This window comes from Apteryx mantelli, chromosome 23 (genome assembly GCF_036417845.1).
Source record: "Apteryx mantelli isolate bAptMan1 chromosome 23, bAptMan1.hap1, whole genome shotgun sequence".
NCBI classification, from domain to species: domain Eukaryota; kingdom Metazoa; phylum Chordata; class Aves; order Apterygiformes; family Apterygidae; genus Apteryx; species Apteryx mantelli.
This window is the reverse complement of record NC_090000.1, coordinates 1,523,493-1,537,492: the sequence shown is the minus strand read 5'-3', so window position 1 is coordinate 1,537,492 and position 14,000 is coordinate 1,523,493. Positions and strand designations below refer to the sequence as shown.

The 14,000-nt window shown below is 71.6% G+C and overlaps 2 protein-coding genes across 5 annotated transcripts; both read right to left on the bottom strand.

Annotated features, from left to right (window-relative positions):
* Positions 1-96: 96 nt before the first annotated feature.
* On the bottom strand, positions 97-3,279 carry TAGLN (transgelin). Its single transcript, XM_067310287.1, has 5 exons — positions 3,178-3,279; positions 1,619-1,818; positions 1,316-1,493; positions 1,122-1,224; positions 97-820 (listed from the first exon to the last, which is right to left on the bottom strand). The coding sequence occupies exons 2-5, from the start codon at positions 1,796-1,798 to the stop codon at positions 679-681; spliced, it is 603 nt and encodes a 200-aa protein (XP_067166388.1). The 5' UTR covers positions 1,799-1,818; positions 3,178-3,279; the 3' UTR covers positions 97-678.
* Positions 3,280-4,304: 1,025 nt separating this feature from the next.
* Positions 4,305-13,006, bottom strand: SIDT2 (SID1 transmembrane family member 2). 4 transcript variants are annotated; one of them, XM_067310131.1, is made up of 28 exons: positions 12,570-13,006; positions 11,981-12,102; positions 11,678-11,842; positions 11,497-11,542; positions 11,255-11,356; positions 11,074-11,157; positions 10,715-10,814; positions 10,502-10,567; positions 10,299-10,392; positions 9,996-10,054; positions 9,511-9,522; positions 9,249-9,320; positions 9,089-9,163; positions 8,708-8,770; positions 7,999-8,120; positions 7,748-7,821; positions 7,550-7,616; positions 7,360-7,433; positions 7,156-7,279; positions 6,930-7,047; positions 6,713-6,849; positions 6,469-6,577; positions 6,266-6,342; positions 6,010-6,056; positions 5,559-5,664; positions 5,323-5,433; positions 5,125-5,238; positions 4,305-5,034 (listed from the first exon to the last, which is right to left on the bottom strand). In XM_067310131.1, the coding sequence occupies exons 1-28, from the start codon at positions 12,762-12,764 to the stop codon at positions 4,972-4,974; spliced, it is 2,598 nt and encodes an 865-aa protein (XP_067166232.1). In that variant the 5' UTR covers positions 12,765-13,006; the 3' UTR covers positions 4,305-4,971. The 4 variants fall into 4 exon arrangements, with proteins under 4 accessions (XP_067166232.1, XP_067166233.1, XP_067166234.1 ...); XM_067310132.1 differs by lacking the exon at positions 9,511-9,522; XM_067310133.1 differs by lacking the exon at positions 8,708-8,770 and having other exon boundaries at positions 12,570-13,005.
* Positions 13,007-14,000: the final 994 nt, after the last annotated feature.

Sequence of the window (14,000 nt, the reverse complement as noted above, 5' to 3'; positions counted from 1 at the left end):
AGATCACAAGCTCTGTTTTTGCCAGGTTTGGAGCCGGCACCCACCGCGTGGGGCCAGCGAAGGAGAACAGGAGGAAACCTCCTCAGCACGCCACGCTCGATTAGTAACCTTTTAATTTTGACATAAACAAAGTACAAAACTGAGGCCAATTCTCTTTTCTCCCCATTTGCAAGGATCTCTGCAAGAGTGGCGCTGGACTCGTGCGGGGCTGCGGGCAGGCGGGGTGGCTCCGGGTGCTGGGGCGCGTGCCCTTCCCACCAGCCTTCCCAGGGAAGGGTGCGGGGCACCCGAGGGTGCCCACAAACGCGGCCTGGCACAGCGGGAGCGGGACCAGCTCACGGCAGGGCTCGCGGGAGCGAAGCGGGGAGCGTGCAAGGCCGGAGAGGAAAGGCCGCCCAGGACACAGAGCGAGCGCGGCTGGGCATGGCAGAGCGGCCCCGGCGCCCCCGCCGCTGCGTGCGTCGCCGCGTGGGCTGCTGCTCGGTGCGTGCTACGCTGACGGGGCGGTTAGGCTGGTTGGCTTTTTGCTTTAAATAAATACCAATCGGTGAGAGGCTGGCGTAATTGCCGGCGCTCCAGCGGCTGCGGCCCGCTGGGCTGGAGGGAGCGAAGACGGAGGTCCTGGCTGGGGCGGCTCTCCCGGCTGCGGGAGGGCTGGGGCGGCGGGAGAGGGGCTGCCTAGCTGATGATCTGCCGGGGCCGGCCGTAGCTCATCCCCGCCTGTGACGCCCCCTTGTTGCTCCCCATCTGTAGGCCGATGACGTTCTTGCCCTCCTTCAGCTGGCTCTCGGTGAACTCCCGCTTGTGCTCCTGCGCTTTCCTGCGGGGCGGAGGCAGAGGCCATGCGGCACCCGCGTCCCGCCGCCTCCCGGCCCCTCGCCGCGAGCACCCCGGGGTGCTGCACCCGGGCGCCCGCTCCCTGCATCGCCCCCACCCCGGCCACCCAGAGAGGGGACCGAAACTGCCCGACCAAAAGCGGAGCATCCTTACGGAAACGCGCCCGGGTTTTGCCACCTTGGGAAGGGCAAAGCCCCAGACCTGACCCCCCTGCAGGGAGACAGCAGCGGCCGGCCGGGCCAGCCACAGGGCCACGGGGGTCCCGGCACCCACTGCCCGCTTACTTCATGAACCAGTTGGGGTCCCCGTGATAGTGGCCGTCGTTCTTGGTCACCGCCAGGCTCCCCAGGGCCACCAGCGTCCTCTGCACCGCCGCCATGTCCTTGGCTGCCGAAGGATGAGGAGCGTGAGCATGGCACGTCACCGGCCACCCCCAGCCCCCTCCCCGCGACCCCCGTGCCCGGGACGCCCCGCGCACCTTCAAAGAGGTCGACGGTCTGGAACATGTCCGTCTTGACGACGCCGTAGTCCTCGGCGGCCTTGAGGAACTGGGCGATCTGCTCCATCTGCTTGAAGACCATGGTCGGGGGGGAGTCGGGGATCTTGACGGGCTTGGAGCCGTCGGGGTAGAGGCTGTTCACCAGCTGGCTCAGCACCTGCCGGCGGAGGAGAGGCTGGGCTCGCCAGGGGGCCGCCCGACCCCGGCAGCCCTGGGAGCCGATGGGCACGGCGGACATGGTGGGCACGGCGGGCATGGTGGGCACCCAGCCCCAGCACTTACGATGCCGTTCTTCAGCCAGACCTGGAAGCCCAGGCGGCCCCGCTCGGGGCGGCCCACCGAGGCCCCGCACTGTGCCACGATCCACTCCACCAGGCGGTCCTCCAGGTCCTCGTCGTACTTCTTCTCGATCTTGGACTGCACGTCCCGGCTCATGCCGTAGGCTGGGCCCTTGTTCGCCATGGCTGCGGCGGGAGGGAGACCTGGCGGCGGCAAGCGGCCCGTGAGGCCGGGCACCGGGCTGCCGGGACCCTGCGGCTGCCCCTCCAGGCACCCCTGCCCCAGCGCCCGGGACGTCCTCCTCCCACCCCTGCGGCAGCCTCGCTGCTGGAGGGGGTCGCCCCCTTGCCGGGCAATGGCTCTTCAGCTCCATCTGGGCACATCTGGGGGCCAGCACGGGGCGGCAATCCCCGCGGCGTGCCTGGCCGCACGGCCCCGTCCCTGCAGCAGCGCCTTGGCCCCGTCCTCCGGGTCCGGGTGCACGGGGGAGCTGCCTCGTCCGTCCCCTACCTGCTCAGCCCCCAGGCAGGTCCTGGGCTGCCGCAAACGCCCGTGGGTCCCCACACAGCTCCTCCATCCCCAGCGCCCAGACTGCCGGGCACGTCCAGCCCCGCTACTCCAGGACAGCCACTGAGACCTGGCGCAGCTCAGTGCACTGCTGGGACTCGCGAACACCCCGGGAGGGGACACGCGGGGAAGGCGCCAGCCTGCAGCTGCAGCCAGGTCCGGGTGCGACAGCCCATCCGATACCTGGGAGCCGGGGCCACCCGTGGAGGGGCTGGCTGCTCCGCAAGCCCTGAGTTCCCCAGGGGGCCAGGCAGAGTCCAGGCACCGGTGGGCACGGCTGGAGCCACTGCAGGCAGCCGCCGCTCTGCACTCCGGCCCCCGGCTCAGCCCATGGCAACCCCCCCCCCAGCCTCACCGGCACTGAGCTCGCTCGGCAGCGCAGCAGTGACCCCCGAGCCATCGCCGTCCTCTGGGACCATGTTGCTCCCGCACCCATCGCTGCACCGCCCCAGCCCTCCTCGCCCCAACGCACGGCCCCGTCCGCATGACACCGGCATCCCCACCGCAGCTTCCCGCTCTCGCACCGCCACCAGCCGTCAGCCCCTCGCGGTCCCTGCTCGGATGCGGGGGCCACAGGAGGGCTGCGGGCCGTCCAGAGAGCCCCGCGGGAGGGGCAGGAATGTGCCTGGCGTCTACCCGGGAGAGGGCTGGGAACCCCGGGGCATCGGTGCTCCCCGTCAGCCTGGCGAGCACTGAGCCGCGGGTCCCCGGCGGCCCCCGGGGCAGCTGGCAGTGGGGCCGAGGCAGAGCCCAGCAGCATCCCCATCCCCATCCTGGCGTGCAGCATCCCCATCCCCATCCCGGGGTGCAGCATCCCAATGCCGGAGTGCAGCATCCCCATCCCCATCCCGGGGTGCAGCATCCCAATGCCGGAGTGCAGCATCCCCATCCCCACCCTGGGGTGCAGCACCCCCATCACAGGCAGGAGCACCCCGTCCCCGCGCTGCCGTCCCCAGCGGGGCGCCTCCCCGCCGCCCCCCCGCAGCAGGACTCACGGGAGGCTGCTCGCGGAGCCGAGGGGCGACGCTCTGCGCGGGAGCCAGCACTCTGCACAGTTAGGAGGGCGGCCCTGTGCTAAAAGGCCGGCGCGGCGGACAGTGATGTCAGCGCACCCCGCGGGCCGGCCGGCCCCCCCAGCCCTCCCTCGCGGGGCGCGCCAGCCCCGCAGCACCCGCCGCTCCGGCCCAGGCACCATATTTGGGGAAAGACTCCGAAAGCCGGTGACTAAGGCCCGTGCCCGGAGCATTCCCCGCGTGCCTCAGCCCCGGCGGTTTTGGGGGCAGGGACGGAGCGGGGCCCCAGGGTCTGAGGAAGCAAGTCCTTTTATAGGCAGGCGCTCGCGGGCGGGTGGGGAGCCGCCGAGGTTTTCTGCCCTGACTTCATGGCTGGTTTTCCCGTGCGCTCATTGCCGGGGGCGGCCGAGCCCCGCGCCCCCCTAGCAAACCCGACCCGGGGGTCGCCCAGGCAAAGCGGCGAGGCAGGGGGCCAAAGCCGTGCCCAGGCTGGCCCCGGCTCTGCTCCGTCCCGGGCGGGCACCGGCGGGTCCGGCGGGCACGTGCCTCCAGGCTGGGCCGCCCCGGGGATGCCGATCGGGGGCCCCAGGGAGCTTGCGTGCTCGGCCGAGGCTTGGGCAAGGGCAGCCGCCGCGCGGGGCTTGGCCAGAGCCCGCTCAGGGCCGGCACCAGCCCTCCCGCCCCTGGGCTGCCTGGGCCGGGAGCTGGAGGAGGGCACAGCCCCGTCCCCGACCCAGGCACCGGGGCCATCCCGCCGTCCCTCCTCCGCCGAGGGCTCCTAACCTTGCTGCTGCCCCAGACCCCCCCCCCAGCGGCAAGGTGACCCCACGGGACCATGTCCGGAGCCGCCGTCCCACCAGGGTGGCCCCGGGAGCAGCAGCGCTGCAGCCCACGGCTGCCTCCAGCCCCTCCGGCCTCTTTAATCCGGCAAACTTCGTTAAAAGAGGAGCGTGGGGACGCGGAGAGCACGGCTGACACCCAGCGGCGGCCGGCCCGGCTGGGGAGAGGGGCTCCGGCGCTGCCCCGGGGGCTCGCGGGGGCCACGGCGGCGCGGGCGCAGGCGGAGGGCAGGGGGGTGCACGGGCCCTCGCGGACGCGGCAGGCTCGGGTAAAGTGCAGACAGACACTTTAATGCATGTCACTTCCCGGCAGAACCATTCCTAGAAAACACATGGCGGCTTTGTGCAGCGGACGGGTGAATTAAAAAAAAACAGTTGAAAACACCGTTAAGATATCGAAAGAGAAGACGCTCCGGCTTCTCCCACAGCCTCCGCGGGAGGGTGGCTCTGCCATCCGTCTGTCCATCCAGGCGCGCGGGGCAGCCCCGCGCAGGAGGCGCCCGCAGGCCCCCACGGTCTGTCGGTAGCCGCAAAGGAGCCCGACGCGCCCCGCACCCACCTCTCCAAAAACACTGCTTAGGCACTGAAGAGAGTCCCGCACGCGGGCCCGGGTAGCGGCCCGCAGGCCCTGCCCGGCGGGGAGCCCCGCACCGGGCACGCTGCCCCTGCAGCGCAGCGGGCCGTTGGCAAGGCACAGCGCCAGCCCCGGCACCGCCGCCTCCTGCGGAAAGGCCGCAGCCGCACGGGCACGCAGCACCACCACCTTTTCCAGCGCCGTCGGGCACTGAGGACGGACGTCCTGGCGGCGGGGAGGGGGCCGGAGCGGCCGGCGGGAGCCCCGGCACGAGCATCCCTCCCCGCGGGGGGCGACCCCGCAGCACGGCCGGCGCCGCGGCGTGCCCAGAGCCTCTCCCGCCCGGCACGGTGGCTGGGCAGCCTAGAAGACGTAGATCTTGTCCCGCTGGACACAGTCCAAGTCGTCGTCCAGCGTCAGCAGCACCTGCAGGAGACGCAGGGTGGGAGGGGGCCACGGGCAGGGCGGCGGGGCGGGAAGCGGGAGCGGAGGGCAGGGATGGCTGCCGGCACCTACCAGGAAGGAGCCGAACATGGCGATGGAGGAGAGGAAGTGCCAGATGTCGTGGTCGTCAAAGAAGTCGAGCAGGATGCAGTCACGGTTGTGCTCCCGGGACTCGGCCGGCGTTTTCTGCCCAGGGCAAGCACGGCGGTCACCGTGCCGGCCCCGCGGCCACCCGCCGTACCGCACCGCGCCGCCCTCCTGCCCGCTTACCTGCCAGGTGCTGAGCCCCTGGAAGAAGAAGAAGAGGGCGAAGCCCCAGACCACAGAGGTGCTGATAATGCAGAGCAGGGGGATGAGCTTGATGCGTTCGCCGCTGCGGAGCTGGGGGAGAGGCAAGGGTCAAGGAGCCTGCGGGCAGCCCCAGGCCCGCGTCCCTCCCGAAGGGCCCCACGGCGCCCGTCGCCGCCCTGCCCTCCCGCCCGGGGCCGGGGAGGCTTCGCCCGCACCTTCATGATGATGTAGAAGGCGAAGTAGAGGAGGAGGTTGCAGATGCCGATGGCCAGCAGGTAGGAAGCGAAGTCGTTGGGGTGCACAATGAGGCCGTAGGCAGCGCTGGGGAGGCAGGGAGAGGCGGCGGGGTCAGCTCGGCCTGGGGCGTCCCCCCCGTCCCGCCGTCCCCCGGGGACACGCAACCAGCCCTCCGCCAGGGCTGCTCCCTAGGGCATCGGGACGCCGGGGCTGCTGCAGCTACAGGGGGGCGCGTGCCGCGCGAGGCTCACAGCTGTCACGAGCGGGGTGCTCTCAGCCCAGCCTGGCCCCGGCAGAAAGGCCGGCAGGGAAGGGCTGAGAGGAGCAGGGCAGGGGCAGCAGCAGGGCTCGGGGAGGTCGGGGCTCGGGGGAGGCAGCGCAGGGCACCCTTTCCCAAGCTGGCCTCCCGGGCTGCCGCTCCGCACTTACAGCGACCAGTTGATGATGTTTCCCATGACCAAGAGCACCATTCGATCCTGCAGAGGAAGACGAGAGCGTGAGGGGGGTCAGGCCTGCGGGGGCAGCCGGCCAGTTTGGGGAGGGAGCTCAGCGAAGCGGGGTCTCAGCGGAGCCCCTCTCCTGGGCTGGTGCCGCGGGGCTGGTCGCGGGCGAGAGCCCCAACGTGGGGCAGCGCCGGCCGCGGCGGAGCAAAGGTCCTTGCCCTGCGCTGGGCGCAATCACTCACCACGTACATGGGCCCGCTGCACTGCCGGACGCAGTCCGTGTACAGCACGTGCACGATGCGGCGCAGGATGCCCGAGTCTGCGGGGAGAGGCAGAGCTGGCGGGGCGCCGGGCAGGGTCCCCGCGCCACGCGGAGGGGCGAGGGCAGGGCTCAGCCCCCCGTCCCTGCCCGTCTGCCCCGGCAGCAGCCCACCCCGGCCCTCACCCAGCTTCCAGCGCCCCATGTAGTAGAGCTGGGTGCTCAGCAGCAGGGTGGCCGTGATGTGGATGACGGAGAAGACGATCCAGAAGGCCATGTTGCCTTTGCCGAAGACCTGGGGGAGAGCGGGCTGAGCCAGGCGCGGCCCCGGCGCAGCGCACGCCGAGGCGGTGCCTTGCAGCAGCCTGGGCAAGCGGCCACCGACGCCAGCCCACCCCGTGCCCCGGCCCGGCGGCACGGCCGCACTCACCACGCCAACGACGGAGAAGAAGATGACGATGGCCAGGCAGGCGTAGGCGCTGTAGGCGCTGGCGTTGATGTCCGGGTGGCGCTTCTGGTAGAGCTTCAGCATGCAGAGCCCGGCGATCATGTACATGAAGGAGGTGTCTGCGGGAGCGGGAGCGCTGAGCGGGGCTGGCGGGGGCAGCCGAGGCGCAAGCGGCCGGGGCAGCCAGGGCGGCACTTACCGAACTGGAAGTTGGTGTAGTTGGGGCAGACGTGATAGCAGGCGCTGAGCAGCCCCTCCATCATGAGGGCAGTGCCCATGGCGTAGAAGAGGCCGAAGTGCTTGGGGATGCCGCACTCCTGCGGGGCGACAGAGCGGGGGAAGAGGCAGCCGGGGCAGCCGCCGCTGTCGCCGGGCACGGGAGCCCTCCCCGGGGAAGCGGAGCCCCGCAGCAGCGCGCCCCTTACCAGGGCGTGCGTGTCGTTGCGCATGAGCGCCCGGTTGTAGTTGATCTCCCGCTGCAGGATGATGAGCAGGAAGAGCAAGCCCAGCAGGATGTAGCCCAGGTTGCTGAGGATGTTGTTGAAGGCGCTGGCGGGAGGCAGCGGGGCCCGTCAGCGCCTCGGGGCGGACGTGCACCCGCCTCCCCGCGGCGCCCCGGCCGGCTCTACCTGAGGTTCCCCAGCGGGTGGGCGCACAGGAAGTTGTAGTAGCAGATGTCCTGGTTGCCGGTGACGTTCACCACCTGCGCGCGGGGGCACAGTGAGAGCAGGAGGCGGCAGGGCCCAGGAACAGGGCACGTTCCCAGCGCAGCCGTCCCTGGGCAGCGGCTGGAGAGGGGGGGGCCAGGGCCCCGCTCACCGTCTGGTAGGTGATGACGAGCTGGATGACGGGGAGTGCGTAGAAGACAGCAATGGTGGCGATGTTCCTGGGAGAGGCAGGGCAGTGTCAGCGGGGTCCCCGCGCGCCCGGCCGCGGCACCGCAGGAGCAGGATGGGTGCCGACGGGACGCCGGCCCGTGCCCTCCCTCCCTCCCGCCCACGCACATCCCCTCCTCACCAGAAGTAGATCTGGTATTTCTTCCGCAGGACCCGCTTGTCCTTCCGCGCCAGGTCGGCCACGTAGAGGTATTGCTGGAGAAGAAGAGAGGCAGGGTCACAGGGGGCAGCCGTGAGCCACAGGAGCAGCTCGGCCCCACCGGCGCATCCGGGGCTGGCACAGGCGAGCCAGGCTCCGTGCGAGCTTTCCCGGGGGTCCCGTGACGGAGGCGTTTCTCCCCGCCGCGCTCCCCGGCCACGGCAGGGACACACCTTGGTGCGGATGACGTTCTTGTCGTAGTCGACGTCGGCCAGCGTGTCGTAGTCGTCCTCCTCCACGGAGCTGAGCGAGTCCAGGCGGGGCCGGCTGGCCACGTTCTCCAGCGACCGCTCCCCTGGCGCCGCGCGCGAGGACGTCAGCGGTGCCACAGGCCCGTGCGTCCCGCCGGCCCCGGCCCTCCCCACCGCCCGCTCCCGCCCCGCAGCCCGCTCCGTGTTCGGCCGTGCCTGCGGACCTCAATCACCCAAGAATTACACCAGCGCCTCCCTTCCAAGCCGCGCCGCGGCCAGGCGGCAGCTCAGTGCAGAGGGCCGCAGCTCCCGTGCCCAGGGACGGCCCGGGGCGCTGACCGCTGTGTGCTGAGCTGCGCCACATGCTGCTGCCGGGCACATTGCAGCCCCGGCACCGGTTTTGCTCCGCGGGTCTCGAATGCACCGAGCAGATGCCCTGGGCCACGCACGGCTGGGCCAGTGCACTGCGCTCGTGCTCCCTTGCTTGCCAAGGGATGGGCCGCCGGCTCGGCCCGTTTCCCCACCCCGGGCAGAGGCAGGCCGGCGGCTCCCGCTGCCCTCGCTGCCGGCACGGGAAAAGGGAGCACGGCTGCTAAGGGCACGCCCGGGTCTGCGGCGCCGGGAGCAAAGCCTGGGGCAGGGCAGATGATTGCACCGATTGGAGCCCTCCCTGCGCAGCACCAACATCTACCCATGGCAATGCACAGCTGCCTCATCGGGGCGGCGGGAACGCGGCGCTTGAACTGCTCCTGCCCTTTAAAGGAAAGCGAGAGTTACTGGCGCAGGACGGGGCGCAGGGCCCCGCTCTCGGGCACCTCGGGAGCTTCCCCGGCACATCGCTGCCCCACCAGCCAGGGAGGCCCAGTTCAAGACCCCGCTATGGGCCTGCAAGGGGGGCAGGGCTGGCAAAGGGAGCCTCTTCCCAGGTGGGGGCGAGGGGCAGAGCGGAGTCCTCCCGGCAGCGTCGCTCCCCGTTAGCCGTCCTGGCACAGCACCATCGGAGCAGCCCAGCGCTGCCCGGATGCCGGGCTCCGCGTGGCCGTACCGGCTGTGCAGCTATCCCAGGACTCACCTGTGTAACCGTAGGAGACTTCTGTGGAGCCCATGCTGTCCGTGATGCCCTCAGTGCTGGCGCTGGAGCCGTTCTCTGCAGGGACAGTCAGACGGGGTCGCTGCCACGTGCCCGCCAGCCCCGGCGAGCAGGGATGCAGGGGAGGGCACGCCACACTCACCGAAGGAGCCGTAACCGTAGCTGTCGTAGGGGGCACGCCCCAGGAAGGAGTCGGGGATGCTCCGGCTGTGCCCTGCAAGACAGGAGGGACCCCCAGCCCCATCAGCCGGCGGCAGCTGCCCACGCGCCTGGTGTCCGGGGCAGGCGTGGGAGCGGTGCCTCAGCCCCGGCAGCGGTACGCGCAGGCTGCACTGCGGAGACGTGGGAGGCAGGGACACGGGAAGGAGCTGGCAGCCAAGGAGACAGCAAATGCTGGTGCTTACCCAGTAAAGATGCTGGGAGGGGAGTCCCGGAGAGCCATGCAAAGAGAGAGAGAGGACAGAGACCTGGTTCAGACACCCCTGCCCCAGCCCCACGTCAGCCCCCGAGGGGCGAAGCCCAAACCCCAGCCCATCCCTGTCCTTCCCGCTCAGCGCCCCGCGGGAAAGGGCCTTTCACGGTGACCAGGGCTGGCCCTCCGCCACCGCGCTGGGAGCACACGGGCCGAGCGGGACACGCTGCCCCGCTGGCAGCTCTGCCGGGGCAGCGGGCTGGCAAGGAGCGCTCTGCCCAGGGAGACGCCAGCAGACGTCGGGCTGCAACCGCAGGATGCCAGAGGACAAGCGGGGCTCAGGGCAGCAGCGGGGAAAACCCTGCGCAACAGGGGGCTTGCCGTGGGGCTCGAGGGGGCAAAACAAGCCCCGAATCCCCCTAACGGACCGTCCCCCAGACACGTCCCGGCTGCAGGCGCCTGCCTCCAGCCCCTCACCCGTGTCCAGGCTGGGCGAGTCCATGGCCGCCAGGAGCCCCTTCTTCCTCTGCTGCTGGCTGCCAAAGGAAGCATGCGTGAGCGGGGAGCTGCGCAGCGGTCGCGGTGCGGGGAGCGCGGGGTGTCTGGGCGGCGCAGGCTCCGGCATCGCCCCGCACGGCGCGGAGGGCGCGGGGACCGTGCCGCCGGGCAGGCGTTGCTGCGAGCGCGGCAGGGAGGGCACAGCGCCCGCGGGGACAGGGTGGCTGGCGCCGCGCCGTCGTTGCACAGCCCCGCGGCGGGGAGCGCCGCGCGGGAGCTCACCAGCAGCTCTCCCAGCAGGCGATGAGCAGCGTGATGACGTAGAAGGAGAGGAAGATGCCCAGGCAGAAGAGCATGCTGCTCACGTAGGCCTCCGCTGCGGAGAGAGCCGGGACGAGCCGTCAGGGCGAGCGGCAGCCCAGGGGAACGGCCTCGGGGCTCCCCAGCTGGGACAGCCCCTCGAGCGGCCTCCCACCCAGGCTTACAGGTTATGGCAGGTGACACCACCACCTCCAGCGTCTTCTGCCGGTTGCCTTGATCCATCGGTTCATCTGGAAGAAGAAAAGGGCAGCGATTGCTCTGCTGGCTCAGGGGACACCTTGCCACGCCAGAGGAGTCCTCGCTCGCCCCGGCGCAGGCTTGGTTCCTCACCCCGACCCCCACGGAGAAGGACCTGCAGCAGGGTGCCCCGGGGGTACCTTTGGAGAAGGGGTAGTAGGGCAGGGCCCCCCCGCACGCCTCGTCCTCCGTCTTCACCACCACCACCACGTAGAAGCTGTTGCTGGGGAAATCCTTCTTCTGCGGCGCCCGCCCCAGGGGGCAGGAGAGGAGGGTCAGCAGAGCAGAGGCCGGCGTCCCCCCCCCGCTGCCGGGGCGCGCGCAGGCCCCCGGGCTCCCCGTGGGGCTGGGGCAGCGGGGCGGACCCGTGCAGCCCGGGCTGCCGGCCAGCCCCGACGCGCCGCTGCAACGCAGCGCTCAGCCCTGCGGCGATAACATCTGCAACCTCTGCTAATTGGCGCCACCCGACACCAGCCGCCCGCGCCGGCGCGAGCCCCACCTGCACCGTGATGGCGGCCTTCTTCGTCATGGTCTGGTACATCCCGATGAAGGCCACGTTGTTGTCCAAGTCGTAGACGGGGCACTGCGGGGAGCGGAGGGAAGGGACCCGTCGGCCCCACCGAGCATCGCGGGGTGCTGGCGCTGGCCGCGGCCCGCACGACCCCGCTGCCCAAACCTACCAGGATGTCCTGGATGGAGATGACGGAGCAGGGAAAGGCCATGGCTGAGGTCACCTTCACAATCACCGAGTCCACTCCCTCGGGAAACTCGTACTTGAAGTACTGGGAGGAGGAAGGGCAGGTTACCACCACAGCCACCGCGCTCTCCCCCCGGGCAGGCCCTGAGCGCGCAGCGCCTCCCTGGGTCACGCCAGCCCCCCGGCAAGCGGTGCCCAGCCCTCCGCCGGCTGCCAGCCCCTCACCTGCGGCTGGGCTGCCGTCGCGTTGAAGCTGAACCGTTCGTCCGTCCTGCAGAGAGGAAAAGGATCAGCACTAGCGAGGGGGATGCTCCCGGCGCCCTCCCTGCCCCGCTCCCCGGGGGCATGCTTCCTGAGCCAGCACCGGGATGGGGTGCCGGGCACGCCACGGCATCACTGCCCTCACCGCAGCACGAAGTTCTCCACGCGGGTGACCCGCAGCTGGTAGGAGGTGTTCTTCAGGGACAGCGTGGACACGTCCACGTAGAAGTGCTGCATCTCCAGCTCCATCTTGGTCTGGGGCTGGCAGAGCGTGCGGCTCACGTCCTGGTAGCGGTACTTGCGCTGGTACCTGCGGGGGCAAGCAGAGCGCCCCGCCGCCGGGGCCCGGGCTGGGGTCGGGGTCGGGCTGTGCTGCGCCCCGGCTCGCGCCTGGCCGGCCCTGCGCCCCGCGGGCTGGGGGCGGCTCTCCAGCCCCACTGATACTCACAGGCCCCGGAGCACCAGCGGCACCTGAAACGAGACCACCGCCTCCTTCTGCCTCACCACGAAGAGGACGGGCATGTCGTTCTGCTCGGACAGGACGTTCACCGACACCCGCACGCCCTCCGTCTGCAAGGGGAAGGCGGCGGTGGCAGCTTTGGCCGGGCAGCGCCGTCCCCGCGGCTCGCCCCAGGCGGGTGGACTTTGCTCGGCCCACGCCTGGAGAGTGACACGCTGGCCCTCGCCGCGTGGGGCGAGGGACGCGGGCGCCGCCGTCCCCGAGCTGGGAGCCAGGTGCCCGGGGCGGACGCGCTGCGCCAGGAAAGGGGCTGCCGGCCAGCTCGTCTGCTGGGGATAACGCCAGCCGGGCGGCCTGGCTGCCCCAAGCCTGCTGGCATCCCCGAGCATCCGTCTCCCTCTGCTCCCGGCAGTGCCATCGTTCAGGGCGCGGGGAGGGAGCGCGGCCTCGGCCGAACCCCCCGCCGCGTGCCACCCGCCGGCTTCCCCAGGGAAGGACCAAGCGGCTCTGCCCTGGCGCCGGCTCCGGCCGGGCAGGACGAGCGGTGCCCCAATCCCGCCGGGGCCGGCAGGCTCACCCTGTTCCTGCAGACGGTGTGGTTGAAGGCGTAGATGTTCAGCAGGTCGCTGGTCACCCAGTCCCCGTAGGTCCTGTCGAACTCGGCCTCCCTCTGCTCCACCCGCTTGGCGCGGCCCCCCGGCCCGGCCAGCAGCAGCAGCAGCAGCAGCAGCAGCGGGGCCCAGGGCAGCGCGGCGCCCCCGGGGGCCCCCATCCCGCCAGCGTGCCCGCCCGCCCCGTCCCGTCCTGCCCTGTCCCGTCCCGGCTCAGCCGGGGCGCGCCGGGGGGCCCTGCCCCATGCCGCGGCCCGGCTCGGGGGGGTGAGGGGGGTGCTGGGTGCTGCTGCTGCTGCTGCGGGTGCTGCTGCCGCTGCCGCCGCCGATGCTGGTGCGCGGTGCGCGGTGCCCGACGGCCACTTCGTACCGCCCGGAACGAGACGCGGCGGCGGCGGCGGCGGCGGTAAACACGGGGCCGGCGGTGACGTCACGGCACCGACACATCTTACAGGGCCGGGCGCCGCCGGGGAAGTGACGCGGTCGGGCGGGGCCCCGCGGAGCGGAGCGGAGCGGAGCGGCGCGGCCTCCTCACCGCGCCGTCGGGGCGCCCGAGCCCCCGCAGCATGCGGGTGGGGATGGGGACGGGAATGGGGACGGGGTCCCCCCGCCGGACCGCCCCCTCGGGGCTGCCGAGCCGCCGCAGCCCCATGGGTTGCAGCCGGACCGCCCCGTCGGGGCCGCCGCGATGCTGCAGTGCCGGTGGCCGCAACCCGACCCCCCCCCCTCGGGGCGGCTGAGCTGCCATGTACAGCCCCGGGGGTCCCCCCCCGCCCGCCCGCCCGCCCGCCCCGACGGGGCTGCCGCGGCCCCGGGGGGCGCAGCCGGACCGCGCGGTTGCGGCGGAGCCCGGGCTGCAGGAGCGAGGAGCCCACAGCGGGAGGGGACGCTGCTGTCGCTCCCTGCTGCACCTTGGAGCCCGCCACGCCGCTCCTCCAGCCTCCGTGGAAGCACAAAGTCCTCGCACGGGGCAGCGGGCAAAGCTCCGCTGAAAACTCAGACAGAGAAAGGCCGCCGCGCAGGGGCGGCTCCCCTTCCCGCTGCCACCTCCAGGATCCCTTCGCCGGGGCTCCTGCACCTGCCCCTGTATTTGCAGCGCTCTGAGTCACCGGAGCTCCCCGAGCAAGTTGCAGGTCCTGCTCCACCTCCGCAGCCAGCTCCCGGAGAGGACTCGGCCCTAACCCGGCCAGGCCCAGCAGTCACGTCCTCACCAGCCTCGTCCAACGGCCTCCGCACACCGAGTGCCTGCAGAGAGCCTCCGCGGCTGCTCGGCCCCCGTAAGCGCCAGCTCAGGGTGACGCAGAACCAAGGGCAGCGTGGTCGCGGCCTCCCCGAGACAGCAGAGCTGTAATTCACCCTTCTTCCCCTGCTTTGCCCATTGAGGAAACAGCAGTGAT

Coding starts and splice junctions, on each gene's coding strand:
- SIDT2 (XM_067310131.1), bottom strand. CDS start 12,764: ATGGGGGCCCCCGGGGGCGCCGCGCTGCCCTGGGCCCCGCTGCTGCTG. Junction 11,543..11,677: donor GTGGAGAACTTCGTGCTGCG/GTGAGGGCAGTG, acceptor TCCTCTCTGCAG/GACGGACGAACGGTTCAGCT. Junction 6,343..6,468: donor CATGGGGCGCTGGAAGCTGG/GTGAGGGCCGGG, acceptor CTCTCCCCGCAG/ACTCGGGCATCCTGCGCCGC.
- TAGLN (XM_067310287.1), bottom strand. CDS start 1,798: ATGGCGAACAAGGGCCCAGCCTACGGCATGAGCCGGGACGTGCAGTCC. Junction 1,494..1,618: donor TCTGGCTGAAGAACGGCATC/GTAAGTGCTGGG, acceptor CTCCGCCGGCAG/GTGCTGAGCCAGCTGGTGAA. Junction 1,225..1,315: donor GACCGTCGACCTCTTTGAAG/GTGCGCGGGGCG, acceptor ATCCTTCGGCAG/CCAAGGACATGGCGGCGGTG.